This window comes from Nicotiana attenuata, unplaced genomic scaffold (assembly GCF_001879085.1).
Source record: "Nicotiana attenuata strain UT unplaced genomic scaffold, NIATTr2, whole genome shotgun sequence".
Classification (NCBI taxonomy): Eukaryota; Viridiplantae; Streptophyta; class Magnoliopsida; order Solanales; family Solanaceae; genus Nicotiana; species Nicotiana attenuata.
The window spans coordinates 1,048,924-1,067,854 of record NW_017670308.1 but is presented as its reverse complement, the minus strand read 5'-3'; the positions used below and the strand labels follow the sequence as shown (position 1 = coordinate 1,067,854).

The 18,931-nt window shown below is 36.4% G+C and overlaps 1 protein-coding gene across 1 annotated transcript in view; it reads right to left on the bottom strand.

Annotated features, from left to right (window-relative positions):
• Window positions 1-15,541: 15,541 nt before the first annotated feature.
• Window positions 15,542-18,931, bottom strand: part of LOC109237590 (GLABRA2 expression modulator-like) — an 8,685-nt gene continuing 5,295 nt past the window's right edge. The window contains exons 3-4 of the mRNA XM_019403907.1: window positions 18,506-18,777; window positions 15,542-16,077 (exon numbers count right to left, since the gene is read on the bottom strand). Coding sequence (XP_019259452.1) covers window positions 15,895-16,077; window positions 18,506-18,777 — 455 coding nt within the window. The 3' untranslated portion in view covers window positions 15,542-15,894. The remainder of the gene's footprint in view (window positions 16,078-18,505; window positions 18,778-18,931) is intronic.

Here is an 18,931-nt window from a genome sequence, read left to right as displayed (position 1 = left end):
CGAATTACATAAGGTGGGGAGGATGTAATACCCTATATCTTTAAATAAGGGTGTAATAATAATAATAATAATTATAATAATAATAATAATAATAATAATAATAATAATAATAACAAAAATTATAAGAAGAAACTAACAAAAAAAAGGATATGTATCCAATAAAGGGCCGAAGCCCATTTTGTGGAAACAAAAATTAAATAAAGAAAGAAAAGTGAGATAAAGGGGAACAAATCAGAGACAAAACAAACAAAAACAAAACCCAGCGAAAGAAAGAAAAGGGAAAAACGGGTCTGCTTCAGGAAAACGCAGAAAGGGATTTCAAAGGGAGAGGAAGAAGAAGAAGAAGAAAAAGGCTGGAACCAAACTTTGAGAAATCTTAAATACTCACTGATTTTTACGGGTAATACTCGAACTTCTCATCTGGGTTCTTTTCTTTTGGTAATTCTTTTTATCTCAGTTCATATATTCGAAGGGTTTCACAAGGTATAAGAAATTAAATACCAATAAGAATTATTCTGGGCAAATTAAGAGTCAAACATGAAACCGCGAGGGTTGGGTATTCTAAAATAGCTATGAATTAGCCTAAATAAGAAAATTAACATGAGATCGATATTATGTAATTATAGATTGATTGGAGGAATTTGTACGAGTTGCTTGAGGTGAAGCAGTTGGTATTTCGGCTTGAGTACTGTGAGTAGTAATCTTACCGCAATTTGTGTTTTCATAACTTGCATGATTTACACATGATTTTTAATATGAATATGTTACCGATAATTTTGAGTTGCATGTGGGACAAGTCTCTTACTCGATATGATACCGAAATAGTTATTTGAAATGAATTTTATGATAGCTTTTTTGATTTCTTTTTTCCACTCTTTTTTCCTTTACTTGTTTGTTATATCTGATGCTGATGATTTTGTAGTTCATTAGGTTCTTCTGTCTCCTTGAGTGTGTTTGTATTGTTGTTCTCTTCACTTCCTTGACTCGTTTCATTTTTGTCACTATTTTTGATGGCTTGTGTTTCATTAATCTTCTGAGCTTGACCTGTGAGTGTATATCCACTCTCCTTTCCAGATCTTTCTAGTTCATTACTAGTATTATTCAGCATGACATTGCCATTACGAGTGCCCTTCTCCTCTTCATGTTCGTTCTGAGTTGCCTCTTTAGTTAACTTCTATTTTTATTCATTGGAGGCAAGACTTTTCTTCTCCAATGTCCTGCAATTAATCATATTGTGTCCTAGTTTTCTATAGTGTTTGCAATATATAGGAACACCCTTATATTCTAGTTTTTGAGTGTAGCCTTTCAGAGGAGATTCATCATCTTCTTGACCCACAAAAACAGAGCCCGGTAGAGGTTTTAGCAAATCAACCTCTACTCTAATTTTTGCCATACTCAGCCTAGCTCTCCCAAATGTAGCGCATCTAAGGCCAGAGGTGTGTCAGCAGAGCTCAAGAGTTGTTTTATGTAATGTCACTCATGCATGTGAAAGGGAAGACCCGGTAACACGACCCATGCCGGAGCAATAGGGAGGTCCTCTTCTGGTTTGAAATTTGGAGACCACTTTTGCAGCCACATTTGGATACCCTCTATTTCAATTACCCTCTTAAACCACACAGTTTTAAAGTCGTCTTCATTGTTAAGATCAATGAAAATATTGTAGTTGTCGTAGACCCCAATTTTAGCAGAACCTTTCAAAGTAATTCTTTGAATCTATACCTAAGTGTACCAATTTGGGGACGGGGTTTGAGAAATCTACCCACAATAGTGTACTTACAGGATTCTGCCATGATGCCAAAGTAATCTTTGGCTTTGAATATCACAGCTGGGATCCCATTGTGTGTCGTTTGTCTAGCCACGACTTTTTCTTTGACTGGACGGGTAGGGTTCAGTGTTGAAGATTAAGGAACAATGACCGTCGTAGCATAAGACAGTTTTTTAGGAATAGCCTCGTTATTAATATTAGTGACTGCTGGTGGTATGTTTCCCCCATGTTTACTCGCCGGAAGAGGACCTTCCGGCTGCTCCATCAAGTGGAGCGTGAGAGAAATGCGCTTCTGTGGAAGGATACGTTACTAGCTGTTGGAGAGAGTAAAGAGAGAGAAAAAAGCGACACTAATAGCTACCTATTGAGCACGTAAAAAATGAATTTTAGATGATCTAATAAAACACTAACTAGATATTAAAATTGAAAATATAAGTAAACAATGACAAACGAAGTGTGTGTTACGTATATAAAATTTTACACTTTAATTTTAACCTTTATAAAAATAATAAAATCAATATTTTAAAAGGTAAAGGCGAAACCGAAGAGCCTTTCTAACATTACTTGAAGTATATTTGAGACCACCAACGTTGCAGGGGTTGGATAGAATTTGTACATCCTTAATGATCATAAGTTTTGTGTTCGAGGTTTGAAAATGAATTTTTTTTTCACCACAAAAATGAGTATCGAACACCAAATGAAAAACAAAAAAAGTACAATTTGATATTATGGTCCCATTTTTCCCTCATAGGTCTTGGCATTGAAATGATCATATCTGCAAACAAGAAGAAAGAAAAGGAATTTAGGAAGAAAAGTAATTGGCGTTTTGGTTCCTTTGGTACTGATTAGAAAAGGAAAAATCCATAAGTTGACACCTGAACTATGGACCAAATCCCTGTTACACACTTTCTGACAACGAAAATTATCTTACAAACTCAACCTTCTAAAAGTATGTCAAATACACACCAGTTTTGACCGGGACAAGTAAAAAGTCTATCCGTATAATGCACGCGTTTGACTTTAGCCCGTTTGCAATTATTAGACCCGACCCACTTATTTTTAACCCTTATATTTAATGTAACCCGACCCGTCCGCCTCTTTTCTTCCCCTACGTCCCCTCCCCTCCCCTCATCATCTCTACCATTCTTTCTTCTTCAATTAGGACCCCTAAATATCATGGTACTAGTAAGACAATATCAGAATAATGGCTGAAAATAGACACGAAGTTTTTGATTTGGTATTCCATAATGGGTCTCCTAAAGTTGGTGGTGCTTGGACTAAAGAAGCTACTAGTTAGAATTCTTTAATTTGGTCACTGATTCTATTAGGCTTGCTTCTAATTTGATAGAAATGTGCAATAATTCCTCCTATGTGCAATAATTTCATAGGTCAGGTGGCAACTTATGTATTTTTCCACTAGAAAACAAGCCAATAGCTTTTAAGGAAAATCCAAATAGCATTATTAAATTAATTATGTAACCAATGAATGATTTCTCGTAATAGAATTAAGAAACTAGAAATATTTCAAATATCGACAATAGCTTTTGCCGAAGCAATTATTGAAGCTCCTTCACCATTAATCTTACATAATACTAACTAAATATAGCGACAAAATACTCGGTCTAGAGGCGGATCGAGAGCACAAGGTTGTTAGGGGTCGTTGGTACAAAGTGAGAATAACAAGGATATATCATGGGGTGGGATATTGATAGTAGGCTATAACTATATATTTTGGCCACTATTTCCACTCTAAATTGGCTGCACTTTACTGATGTTTGAGCATTAAATGGTATTAAATTGCTCTGATTGAGTATTTAATGCTTTGTAGGAGCAATTCCGGGCAACAATGAGGTTAAGGAGTATTTTGAGCTAATATGGAGCGTTGAAGGCCAAGTAAAAGCTTATAGAGTAAATTGGGAGTTCGTTAGAGGAGTGAAGGAGGTTAGCACACTTAAAACGAAGAACGAAGATGTTACACCCCACGTTTTCGTACGTAGAAGTACGCCATAAGTAAATTGAGGAAAGCTCGGAAATGAGATATTACATCCCGTATTCTCGTACGTTAAAAATTTCGTCGCAAGTTAATCGATGTAAGTTTGGGAATGAGATTACTTTGGGATTATAAGTAACTTCGTGAAGGTGAAAGGGTAAGCGAATCGAAGAAAATGAAATTTAGCCCAAGTTTGACATATTGGAATAAAATACGAGCCGAGCGATAATACCCTATATTAATGGACTAGTACCATACAAGATACCATATGACCTTGATAGTAGGATGTATAAAGTGTATTAAAAATAAGTAGTATTTTAAGTAATTTGAGATAATTCTAAATTGTGCGGGCATTAATCCACGTGTTAGTGGCTAGAATGACTAAGCAATGCTAAGTAGGTGGACGTGGAGGCTTGACAACATAATAGATCTTAAAGTGTAACACATGGAACCGTCCAGGATGTGGAGGATACAAATCACAAAAGAATTTGTTAGACTGTTCAAAATTTATTTTAGAGCTTTATGACACTGAACATATGACAGTACTTGACAAATGGGTTCATGGGGAAGAATAAAACTCATTTTTGCTTGCATTTGGATTTGTAACATATCTTATGAGTTTCCCAAATGCAGTAGACTTACAAGATGGAACTCTTTTTATTGATACAGAATTATGAGAGTGAACGAGAAGTTACAGAAAGAATATTTGGACATTAACTTCGTGAATTGTTTTAGAACAAACAACATGCACTAGCCTCTTTTTCATAAAATTTGTGTGTTTCTTATGTAGGGACTTATACACAGACTTTCCAGTAGTTTTAGCAAAAACTATGTCCCAATTTTTCTTGTTCTGCAACGTCAACTTCCTCTTTCGCTCCCTTGACACTAATATCTCATTAACCACCTTTGAAAACGTTCTAGCACTATGCTCTAAGCCTCTAAATAACTTCAGTTACAATGCTTTACCAAAATAGCCGGCATGCTATGTCTTTATGATTGAGGCGTGGAAGAGATTGTTAATGGATACAAGTAAAAAGTTTGCGTATGTTAAGGCAATTCCTTCTTTTTTTTTGGTATGATCCAAATAATACAAATGAGCGTATGTTAAGGCAATTCCTTCTTTTTTTTGGTATGATCCAAATAATACAAATGAACGAGCAAAATACGCAACTTTCATAAATGACTCTATTCATAGAAATATTAGGGGTGTCTATATTCTTGATTCCCCATGTGGATTATTATTATATCTTCTGTTCATGGGTTTCAGAAAAATACGTATTTGATAAAGTTTATCCGAAAGGCATATAGATTTTTATGGCATTCCAAGAAAATCTTATTAACGTATTTCTTATGCATTTCATGCATTTATACATGTACATTGACTCATGACCAGATGGCGTTATATGCGCGTATATATTTATATTATATTTATATGGGATATGGAAAAAGGTTACCGCGTTATATATGCACCACCACCTGATCAGCTGGTAGTACGTTGATGATTTTGCCCATAGTGGTGGAGATGATATGATGGGATGCCTTCAGAGGCCTGATGATGTTATGAAACATGTACCTATGCACGACATGACATTCATACGCATATGCATGGCACTATAATTGTTTCATGATTTACGGAGTTATCAAGACTTACAGGTCGAGAGTCCTTCAAGCAGGCTATCAGCTCAGCGGAAGATGTTGGTGCGCTCCATTTGCTTCGGAGTTGCTTGTTCGGTTAGTATGACTTAGACGTGTATTGTTTGGTAAGGCGGGACTCTGTCCCGACCTATATGAAAATTATGTATTCTTAGAGGCTTGTAGACAGATATTGTATACGTAAAAGATTGTACGGCCTTGTCGGCCTTTGTTCAGTATACGATAGGTTATTTTTGTATTGTAGGCCCGTATGTCTTATGTGTAAGTTGGTGTAACATGTTGTATTCTACTTATCTCACGGCAGCCTTTCGGCTCAGTTATCTATTATAGTATGACATGAAAAGATATGTTATATTGGTACTCGGTTGAGTAAGGTACCGGGTGCCCATCGCGGCTCGAACAACCAGGGTGTGGTGCCTCTTGTTCCAGAAGCAGTCTTGTATGATTGGGCACAACCCACCGTCGAAAATCTGGCAACCGCAATTGCAGTCCCTCTGATACAAGCGGAATCATTTCAAATCACGAACAACATGCTATATTTTTTGTAGAACAAGGGACTGTTCTCAAGGTCTTACATTGAAGATCCTTAGCAGCATCTGAAAAATTTCCTGTCGATAGGTGTCACGCAAAGGCAACCGGATGTGACACTGAAATAAATAAGGTTGTTGTTGTTTCCATTCTCGGTGACGGGACAGGCTCAGACTCGGCTAAATTCGCTCCCCATAAACTACATTACCACTTGGGAGGAATTAGTCAAGCAATTTTTGAACAAGTTCTACCCACCCAATAAGACTGCCAAACAAGTTGATGAGATATTGAGCTTCAAGCATAAACCAGCTGAAACATTGCAAGAAACGCGGGAGAGGTTCAAAGGTATGTTGGTTAAGTGTCGACACCATGGTATTCCAGATCAGATATTGGAGCAAAGGTTCTACGTGGGAGTGGCAGACAGCTTGGAGGCTAATGTTGATGCTTCAGCAGGTGGAGCATTTTTTAGCAAAACATTCCAAGAATGCAAGGTCTTACTTGATAAAATGGCTCAAAATTCAGGATGGATGACAAGAGACTCTACAATCACTCCTGTAGTTCACTTAGTGGCTTTGGACCTAAACAATTCCATAGCCGAGAATATGGCCACTCTGATGACGCTAATGAGTATCCTCACCAAAACAATTGATGAATCGGGCCAGAAGCAGCAGGTACAATAGTTGATGGACTAGTGGGGGCTTATGTACACCATGCATTAATCAACCATATGTATGCTCGTGGAGTGCTGAAAGTGACAATCAGAATTATTCGAAAAATATGAACTATGTGGCCAATTATGAAGGGCAGAGGCAGGGTGGTCAGAATTGGGGGCAGCAAAATCAGCAGTATAGACCAGCACAACAGCAATACAATACTGGCAACAATCCTAGAGCTATGCGACCACAGGGTCAAGTTGTGCCGTACCAAAGGCAACAGGGATACAATTAGCAAAATCAGCAGCTAGCTTATCAATAGCCTCAACAACAACAGATAGTGAGACAACATGATGGGTTGTCTGGAATTAAAGGAATGCTGCAACAATTGATTGGGTCCAATGGGAAAATGCAAGAGAAAGTCGAAGCACATGACTCAGCTATCAAGAGCATTGAGATTCAATTAGGGCAAATATCCATGGCTCTGAATAATCGTCCTCAAGGGACGTTGCCTACAGACACGCATGTCAATCCAAAAGAGCAGGGCCCAAAGCAGCTTATGGAAGTGAGTCTAAGAAATGGTAGAGATCTTGATCTAGAGCAAGAAATTGCTCTCGAAAGGCGACCAACTGAGATACTTGTGCCACTACCAATTTAGGTAGATGATTCAACAGGGTTAACAGAGGTGACGGTACAACATGCACTAGTAGAATCAAGCAAAGAAAAAGAGGTTGCGAAGGAAACTGAGTTAGTGCAAGAGAAGGCAGTAGAAACAGTGCCCGAGCAGGTTTAAACTCAAATCACAGGAAAGAAGTGGCATCCAGAACCTATCCCCAAGAGATTGACCAAATATCAGAAAGATGAGCAGTATAAGAAATTCATGGAGATTTTGAAGCAAATCCAGGTGAACAATCCACTGATTGACGCCTTGAAGGAGATGCCTGGTTATGCAAAAATGATGAAGGACTTGATGTCTCGGAAGTTCGATTTTCAAGACTTGGCCACTATTACACTAACTCAGACATGCAGTGCTGTCGTGACGAGACCCATGGCTGAGATGTTGTCTGATCCAGGGAGTTTCACAATCCCATGCACAATAGGCAACTATGCTTTTGCTAAAGCACTATATAATTTGGGGGCGAGCATAAACTTGATACCCTTGGCTATCTATAAAAGGTTAGGCATTGGAAGAGCAAGACCCACATCCATGTTACTACAGCTAGCCGACCGAATGGTGAAGAGGCCATCACGTATACTTGATGATGTGCTGGTGCAGGTTGGAAAGTTTTTGTTTCCGGCAGATTTTGTCATTCTAGACTGCCTGGTTGACGAGGAGATTCCCATAATTTTGGGAAGGCCATTCTTGGCCACTAGGAGAGCTCTAAAATCGATTGTGAAGTTGGGGAGCTAAAGATGAGACTGAACGATGAAGAGATAACGTTCAATGTGCAGAAATCTATGCAGCGACCTAGTGACTCTTATATAAGTGCCTTAAATTGTATGTTCTTAACTTGGCTTAAGTGCTTCGACTAGAGTGTTTTTGATGATCCAATCTTGAGTGATTCATGTGGCATATGCGTGTGAGGTTTGTTGTATTTTGTGCATTACATATGATGTCTAGAACTTGCCTCGGGTATTTGCAAAGCGAAATAGTAGTTTTGTTCAGTCTTGGAAGTGATATAAGCGTTTCTTTGTTGAGCCAGTGATATGCTTTTACCACCTAATTGTTACGTATCTTAGTTAACCCCTTTGAGCCTATAATCCTATTTCTTTGGCAACCACATTACAAGCCTTACCCATTTGTTTTAATTAACCATCTATTTGAACCTTTTCACCTCTCATGAGCACTTGAATTGTTATGAACTTTGTAAAAGTTAAAGTGTGGGGTGGTTGGTTTGGCTTTTGAGTGAAACTAATGAAATAAGGAGAAAGGTGTATTGTTTTGAAAAAGTAAGAGCCACTTGAATTGAAAAAGAAAGAAAAGGAAAAAATAGTTGTATTGCTGTGGAAAAAAAATATTCCTTGACAAGTGGTAACTCTTGATGAAAAGGTGCTTAAATAATTGGGAGTTAATGTATATTGATTTGAAGGTGGAGTATGGTTTGACATAACTGTGGAGTTTCAACTGCTAAAGTGTATGTATTAAAGTGCTTAGGGAGGTGTAGTCACTATTATATCTAAATATATCCTACCCATTCCGCAGCCTATATTACAACCAGTTAAAAGTCCTACTTGATCCTTGACTCAATGAACTCAATTACTAGAGTAGTACACTACGGACAAGCCTATGGTGCATCTTTTGTGGCACATGAATGTCGTTTTTGAGAGTGAGTGAATTTTGTCTATCTTGGAGCTCCTAATTGTTCTTGAATTTTATTGATTGTGGAACTATTCTCTTTTATTATTTGAGGGCACTTGATTCATGAAGGAAAGGTGATTCTGGATATCTATGTTAGAGTAAGTGAGTAAGTTGTGAATAATGCGTGGTGCTTGTGAGTCAATTCTTGAGCTGAAGATGTTACATTAATGTGCTTAGTCTATTTGAAATATTCTTGGTGTGATGAGTTAGGAAAGTCGCTTAGTGAGGTTGTGTCTATGTAAATTGTGGATTGATTGCTCGAGGACTAGCAATGGTTTAAGTGTGGGGTATTAATAGTAGGCTATAACTATGTATTTTGGCCACTATTTGCACTCTAAATTGGCTGCACTTTACTGATGTTTGAGCGTTAAATGGCAGTAAATTGCTCTGATTGAGTATTTTATGCTTTGCAGGAGAAGTTTCGGGCTACAATGAGGTTAAGGAGCGTTTTGAGCTAATATGGAGCGTTGAAGGTCAAGTAAAAGCTTACGGAGTAAATTGGGAGTTCGTTAGAGGAGCGAAGGAGGTTAGCGCACTTAAAAAGAAGAACAAAGAAGAGTGTAGAAAATTGCCCAGGTGCGCGGCCGCGCACTGGGCCGCGCAAGTCAGGCAGAAACTGGCCAAAGTGTGCGGCCAGATGTGCGGTAACCTGCCCCGGTGCGCGGCCGCGCACGTCTCTCCAAGAAAAATTATTCCAGGGCTAAAATTGTAATTCCATAGGCGACTTTCCTTGACCTATATGAAGCCTAGCTCGTCCAAAAAAAGGGTATCTCGTTTTTTAGAAGAATGTTGAAGGCAAGAATAGGCAAGGAGCAAGACGGAAGATTCGGAAACGAGTTTTTATCTTTCTTCTTCCCCTTTTTATCATTGATGACGAATTCTTATATTTTGATTGTGAAAATAATTATGAGTAGCTAAACTCTTTATTCTAGGGTTTGATGGAACCTGTTGGAGGATGAAATTTTGTTGTGTTTATATAAATTTGCCATTGGATTTTCTCTGCTCGTTCAACTACGTGATTACTGTGGTTGATTGAAGGGCCCTCAATCGGCTATGCTTATTTAATGTGAATTACTTGGAAAATGGTACATATCTAGGTAGTTGTTGAACAACACTACTCCTAACGTATATGAGGGATCAATACAAAGGGTTTAAAGGTGGGATTAGGAATAACGAAACCTTGGTGCGATCTTAGTGAGCGGTAAAATAACGCTAGCTAGCGTAGTTCGGAAGAATACGTTTAATAAATTGTTGTAATTGCTCGGAAGAGAATTACGACACCTAAAGTGCTCATGATCAGTAGAGAGTATGTAGGCGAATTTATAGGAGACGTAATAGAGAGGATTCTGATAAGAGGGTAAATCGTAACCCTAGACTTGTCCAATCTTGTTTACAACATTTGCTTTGTTAGTAGTAAATTTACAGCTCTTTAATTACCTTGTTATTAGTTAGTAAACACTGAATTCATTCTTCAATATTTTTGGAAGTTGATTACTTGAATTCTTGCGAAACTAAAAGTTGTGATTAATACGTCAATTCCCTGTGGGATTCGACTCCGGACTTGTAAACCGGATTATATTTGCAACGACCGCTTAGTCCTTTTTATAAGGCATAGTTGGACGTGATCAGATATTTCATGGGATTAGCTATCCCACCTTCTATATTGGATAGCTAATCCCACTATTTTAGTATATAATTTATCCTGGGATTAGCTAATATCTATAACCAAATAAGGGATAATTACAATCTAAAAATTTATCCAGGAATTATTATCCTTATTCCTTGTACCAAGCCTTGTGGGATTACACTGAATTTGTTATTATTGTTATTGTATCCTTGTACCAAATGACTCCTAAATGTTAATTAGCTCCTAATCTTCCCAATGAAAAACCCTAAAAATATTTCCCTCCTCAACTTTTCAACTGATTGAACAAGTCCCACGTACATGTGCTCTTACATGTCGTTGATCAATAAATTAGACAATACAGTACAGATTGCTATAAAAGAGCAAGAAATTATTACATGTATACAAGTTAGCAAGAATTGCAGTAAGGTTTGCAGAACTGCAAAAAACGTCCTTTAAGGCACTGAGTACTGACGAAATTCATGTGATCTCTAAAACATAGACACCTCGGATCGAAAGACCTATGACTAGACATACTTTCCGATAAAATACGCGACAAAAAATTTACTAGCACTTAGTATTTACACAAAATTGATAAATACAATATTTTTATTATGGTGAATTAAGTTGTCCATAACGATCAGATAGATATTCCAATTGAGCTATTGACCAACTAGATACTTCAACTCTCTATTAAGTGTTGGGTTTTTAAGGTATTTAATTAATATATTAAATACTTAAAAGAGGGTGAATGAGAAATGGAGGGAAATGAAATTTTTGAGTGAAATTTTAAGTTCCCCCTCCCTTGGCAAATGGGCATTGTCCCATATTGGAAGAGGAAGAGGTTTTTTATGGGTATATAAGCAATTGCTCTTCTTCTAGCTCTTAAAGAGTTGAGAAGAAGGCAAGCCTCGCGCTGTCGTCGTCGTCGCTCGCTCGGCTCGGCTTCGGCTTCGGCTTCGGCTTCGGATTTGGTCAAATGATTGATTGATTAACTTTTTGGACCAAATTTATTTGTTAATAGTAAAATATTAACAGAAATGTTATTAAATATTTGTTTTAATAACAAAATATTAATATTAAATATTAATATTAAATTCAATCCGTTTTTCTGTTTTGGTAACAGAAAAGTAACTACCCTCTTCAATTTTCCCTCTTTATTTTCCCTCTTTATTATTGAGTAAATGGCCATTTATGTAATGGCATTTATGTTGTGGGCGTTTTGCATAAACAGCCATTCTGAAGAGACCCAACTTTGGCTATAAATACAACACTATTCTGCTCAGAATTTTAACTACAATTTTCTGAGTTTCCTCTCCTTCTTCTGCATACTTTTAGCATCAAAACAAAACAAAAAGTAAGTGTGATTTGCTACCGAACTTTGTGTTCGCTGAAACACTGGGGTTTGAAGTACCACTACACCAGTGTGTAATTCGTTCTATCCTGGGAGGAAATAATCCATAACCTTGGGTATTAGGAGGGGATTAAATTCCTTAAGGGAACACTGTGAATTCAGTGGGCTCGAATTGGTTTATGTCATTTCTGTTTATATTCATTACTGTTTATATTCATTTATATTTCCAGAATTTATTTTACAAATACAGTGTAATAACATTAAGTGCGTCAACTAACATTGATGCATGACTTGGCATATCGCGTGTTGCACACTCATGTAACAACACATTACCTCAAATTTTAATTAACCCATCTCCCGCGGTTGGGGTGTTTATGGTATTATTTAATTTCATGTAAACATCGAGTTTGCATTAGTATTTATCCAAATTGCTCATTACTATATATCCCCGGTCCAAGGGAGGATCTATAGTCTCACATATGTGTTCACCTTAACCTAGTACTCCTTCCGTTTTAAAAAGATTGTCTTAATTTAACTTGGCACAAACTTTAATAAAAAAGGAAAGACTTTTGAGATATGTGGTCTTAAAAAACCCATATCATTTGTGTGGCTGTAAAACTGTTGAAACTTATGGTCTGAAACCTGCCATAACATCTGTGTGGCTGTAAATGCTTTCTATTAAGGAAATATTGAAATGTGCCAATCTTTTTGGAACAAACTAATAAGGAAATAGTGCCAATCTTTTTTAAACAGAGGGAGTAGCTTTTTGTCCAAAATTTTATATAGTATTAAGAGATCCACTAAATATTGTAAAATATTGACCGCAAATATCTAGTAGTTGTACATTCATTTAAGATCGTTGCAAAAATCCATAAACTTCAAATCTTGAATCCGTTTCTATTTCTTACCCACCCTCAAGTACCAAAGGGAGGTTCACAAACTCAGACTCTCTCAGTTTTCTGTGTTATTGTCAGCTGGAAGGAAACCAATTATACAAGGCAGCTAGCTCTAGCCCCAGCATATACTTCTGCATTTGGAGTTGCAGTAAAAAACAGATAAAATATGACAGGAAACATCAGTTTTTTCTTTCGTTATGTCACTATACTTCTCTGTCATACGTTACCCTCTTCTCCCCATTATTATTCTCCTTTTTTTCCTCTTTTCTGTGGCCTGGTCTTTTCCTCTTTGTGAACTGCTTTGCCAATTGCTTTTCTTGATCACACGTTACACTATATAATTCCTTTGTTATGCTTTACACTATTTATAATCATTTAGTAAAAAAATAATCAGTTCATTTTTGCGTTCAACTAAAATCTGTATTGTATAAAAGGTAAGTATCATTTACTAATATATCGATATTTTATAAAGATATATACAATGTACATGGAATTTTACTAAACTTTTCTGATGCCGATGACCCCTTTCTTTACAACATAGGTCTGTCTCTAATATTAGACCAAATTAATGGATGGCGAGAACAAGTGTCCTTTATATGGATATTTATCAACCAGGCTAATGATATACATTTTTATTTTAATTTTTAACTATTAAAGTTAAATTATTTGGCTTAAGGTAAGTTCTTAAGTTTTTCTTGTGCCATGCAATATAGTTTTGGAAAAATGACACTGTATAGTCGCTCTAAAAATAATAGCCAAAAAATATATATTTTTGTATATATATACATTATGTATATTATATATGAAAATTATACAAAATTTATACACTTTTCGACTATCAAATATAAATAGTTTTTGGCGCGGGCTAACAGTGATGATACAACTATAACTTTTGCACACTAATTGCAACAATGAGGATCACTTAAATTCTATTGACAGAGACAGGACGAGGAGAAGGTTGAGGACCCACTCTAAAGATATTGCTTTGCGTGATTTCATCTTAAATTACATGCAGGGGTGGCACAAATAATAAATGACTGATACTGTAATTCGCTGACGAAAGTTTACACCTAAATTGACATTTTGGTATAAATGGGTAAAAGGAGGAAGATGTACTGATACTAATATTCTAAATCCAATTAAAATAGATATATCGTACAAGAAACTCAAATATAATCCCTTTCTGGAAGCATGATGGTAGGGCATTTTTTTCAAGAGTTGGTATATACATGGTTAGTATAAAAAAGTTTACATCAAGTCATTTTTTCCTATTGTAACAACAGGTAACTCATTTTTTTTTTAAAGTTATAAATCCCACATTTTAAGAAAGTTTACCAATAATTTTTTTCTAAGTGAGCTGATAATGTAAAAGTACCTTATTAGGAAGATCTTCCCCCTTTTTTTTCTTTCTTTAAAGGGATTAAGAGGGCTTTAGGATCAGAGAAGAGATGTCGCTAAATTGGTTGAAGAATCGATAGAAAGAAAAACGACTTATTCAGATCAGACATCGCTAATAGGAAAAAAAAAAAAAAACATTCTGAAATTGCATGTATAATCACTTCTATTCTCAGTATATAAACCGACCTTAATCTAGAATGTGGGGCTTTGACAAAAAAAAAAAAGTATAATTGGAAGGTGCAATTTTGATGTCATTTAATAATATTCTACAAGAAAAAAAATCTAATTCATCCGTTTTAATTTATGTGGCATAGTTAGATGGGTATGGAGCTAGTTAGGAAAAAAATACTTGTGATTTAAATATGCTACAAGATTTTGTGGCTATAAAAACATGTTGCGAAAACACAATAAAAATTTTTAAAATCTTTAAAATGCAAAAAGATACATTTTTTTAAATGAACTAATAAGAAAATAATTAAATAGAGATGGGAACATGAGTTGTTGGGGCCATGTGAAGGCAGCAAGATGCAACAAATGCTTTAGGCTATATAGTGGTGACTTCATTGAAGTAGAGTTTTGGCCCCATTTTGGACGTACTTTGAGTTAAAAGAGATGTAAGAGAGTCAATTGAGTGCTAAAAATAGGGTGACAGTGAGAAATGCTTTCTCATTTAACATCCAGCTTCCACACATATGGAAAAGCAACTCTTTGCTTTGACTTTAGTACTACCTCAAAAAACATCCTAGTTGCGAATTCAAATCTTTTTTACAGCATTACTTTATTATTTGGTGTTACTTTTGAAAATAGTTACCTCCACTCAATGTTTGCACTAACTCATAATGTACTTAACTATTGGTAACTTATGTCTGATCTAACTTAAATTTGTGACTTCATAGTTCAAATAGTATTAAATTTGGTGCATAAACTAATAGGGATACATTTTTTCATACCTTTAAATCCTTCACTCAAAAATCTTAGCAGATTGGACAAGTAAAAGAAACCTTTTATATGTCACTCATGTAACTGAATGAGGATAGATTTGGGCATGTTAAAGTCAATATAGGATCTCTATAGCTCAGCTCTCCACAATCATTCATTTTATAACCAAAAATGCTATACATACAACTCATGACCAAAAACTACGCCTCAACCACAACTAGTTGAAATCGACTATATGAATCCTCACAAACCATATACTCCATTTAAACTCCTCATGACCAACATTGGATTAATGCATGGGTTGGTGCGTGTGAGAATGAAAATATACAAAATGCAGTGAGGATCGATTGTGAATTGAACAAACAGTAAGAAGAAAGAGAAAGGAAGGCAAAAACAAGCTATCATAGCACAGGAAAAAATGTGTAGGAGCTACTATAAGTGCCTCGCATTGCTAGGCATGTTAAACTGCTAATTATGTTCATAAATATTCGCATACAATACAACAGAGACTAGAGAGAGAAGCAGTTCATTTTAACCTTGTCTCTGCCAAAAGAGATAATCCACAAGTGAATACCATGAAATCTGAGTTCACTTCCAAGGATATCAGAAAATTTCATTTAGGCAGACAAGTACTTCTGTTTCTTTCTAATATTTATCTTCAATTTTCAACAGTGACCACTCCATATAATGAATTATGCCCTCTCAGATAAACCAAATTTAAGATCAAGAGCAGACTCACACTAAGTTGCGTGCTTGTAGTGCCTCCTGCAGGCAATTCACTGCACCAGTGTAATTTAGAAATCCCATAAACCAAAATTCATGGTTATCGACAGATATAGTCTGGACATATCTTTCGGATGGATTGGTCCTGCTTGATGAAGGATTAATTGCCTTAAGTTGATGCAATGGGATAACTACCTGCAGATTTCATGGTAAAAAGTGAGAAATGTGAGTACAAATAATGATTCGTCAAATGGAAAAAAATTAAGTACAAGAATAATGACAAATGAAACCTTACAGACCTATTTACCACATAAACATATATATATATATATATATATATATATATATATATATATATATATATATATATATATATATATATATATATATAATGCTCATTATCTAAATGAACTAACAGTTAATGAATAAGACATGAATACTCAAAAGTAACATGAGCTTAGATTTCCCAGCAAGTAATGTTAAATTGGCAGGTATTGACAAATATCTAAACTAGTGTCGCAAGGAAACATCCAAGGTTCTAAATGATGGTAATACCTGTTGATATCGAACGAGATACAAATGACACTCATGCAAACTAGAAAACGGCCATCGAACATTAAAGGAAACAAGCAGTGAGATAACAGATGTGTTACACTTTGAATGGACTCTGTGATACACAAGTCGAGCTAAAACATTGTTTTCCAGTATAGAAACAGCTTTTGCAAGAGCTAATTATCCCAAATTTTCCACATCTCAACCACTGTAATTGTAGTTTCTCAACCGAAGTTTCTGTCTGCAAGCTGTCTATGGCTATACCTTCACCTCGATCCTTATGATCTAACACTAAGTAATGCAATACCTGGGCACTCTCGGGATTATCTAGATACCCTGAAGTGTTTAAGGAAGTACTATCTTCACAAAAAACTGCAGTGAAGCAGAAGAAAGTGAATATTTGCTGTGCAAGCATTTCTCCGCTTTAATAGTACGCCTTTGAGGACATTTTCAGTTTTCGCTGAACTCAGGGAAAAAGAGGCTACCATGAGGTAGCTCACATTAAAATAGCGCGACTAGGTAGCATGGAGATGCAATGGACATGTGAAAATTCACTTTAATATACATGGAGTTTTTCTAATAAATCACGGTTCAAAACTGGGTGGATAACGCACCCTCTCCTCCCTCTCCTCTATCCTTTCTTCACTTAAATACTAGGCTTGTCTGCGTCAAGGTTCGAACTCATGACGTGTGCCTAATCCACACATCACTGGTTGCACTTTACCACAGAACCAAAATACCTGGGGGCAAAACAACTGGCTTGACAGAAAAAAAAGATACATATGATAGCAAATGGCACCAAATGCTCTTGAGCATCTTGTGAAGTGTAATAATATTCCTATCTGTTGATTGTTAACCTCAAAGTTTCAATTATCCCCAGTTGCCAGTTCTATTGCCTCTTTGTAAACTTGGCCATGGGAAGAGCATGTGTTTTTCACATGATAGAATAAAGGGTGTTTCGATGATTTCCCGTACAAATTAACTATAGAAAAACAGCGTGTAACCTCTTCATGCTGCCACCACCTCATCAATACTGCACCCTCTCCCATTTCTAGCCAAACCTCCTTTCTCCCTGGCCCCCTCTTCCAAACGCCGTTCCACCTTCTACAAAACCCCTATTGCACCCAATTTCATCCTCCCAAACTCTCTTTCCCTTTGCAAAACCTAGTGTAGACACAACACACACACGCGAATATGGATATGAAGGTAATATAAGAATCACTAACAATTATTTCCCCTTTTCAACTAGATGACACTAGATTCATTAAAATGAGTAGAATGAACCCTCTAACCCTATCTGATGGTTCCCGTGGCTTCTGATTTGCATGAAATTATTATTTCCAAGTAAAGCTCTCATTCTCAAATCATTTTCACTAATTAGTTGGACAGAGTGGATGATAATGATTGAGGTGCGGAATAGGAAAAAGGACACACTCTTGAAAATTTGGACCAGAGATGAAGATGATTCATGAACATGTGACACAATATATTTCGAGACCGAAGTGCTGCAGCACAAATGATTGGGAAGTGAAGCTGGGATGTTAAAGTGGATTATAGGGGATCGCTACGCAGGAAAAGCATAGTAACTCTTTTCTGATCCAAAGCTGCAGAAGATAATATTTATGTCAATGCTTGAATCTCATTTTAACAAACGATAATTGTTACGCACAAAGGCATCCTTCAACTATCTTAAGAATTACTTGAAAATCCATATGACAGGAAAACTTTTAAGGCAGTTACATAAACTGAACATAAACAGCACGTATTTTAGTGTGACGCAAACTACAACAAGATGAGATAGGTTAGTTAAATAAATCATGCTTGCTCATCCTGTCATCTAGGAATGGATCACCAGTAATATTAGCATCTACATTTTCCCATAGTTATAGAAAACCTACACCAAGCTGGCATTAAGTGGAGATGTTCTCCAATCTAACAATCACCTATCAAGTTCAGCAGTAATTACAGAAAAGGCAGTATATGTGATAGTCACTAGTGCAGCTCTAGGCTGACAATAATTAATTGAACACATGTATGGGCTTCCAGTACTGAAGGACAAAGTCTAACATACCTTGTAATAGCTCCATTCAGTCTTGTCTTCTGCTTTATAGGAGAGAGGGTTATCACTACAAAATGCAAGCTTAGCTGTGGAGACATATAATACTCCCATAACCGGACCAGCTGATGTGGATAAGTAACATGCAAATGAATTCTGAAGTTGCTCCTCAGGAACAGTCTCAAATGTTTGGCGAAATATCTTATCATAGCCACCTTCTGCTAGAACCTTTGTTCCCTGAGCAATTCTTCCCAAGGCAGCATCAGCAAGACTAGGGCCAGTTTTCACTATATCAGCCAATAAAAGAAACAAAGTTATTGCATGTGAGTGGGTAGAACAGGAGCTCTTCATCTAATTGTATATGACCTAACGTATTAACAATAAACAAAGCCTGCAAGACAGGAAAGCATTAGAATCTTCAACAGATATAAGCCCCCCCCC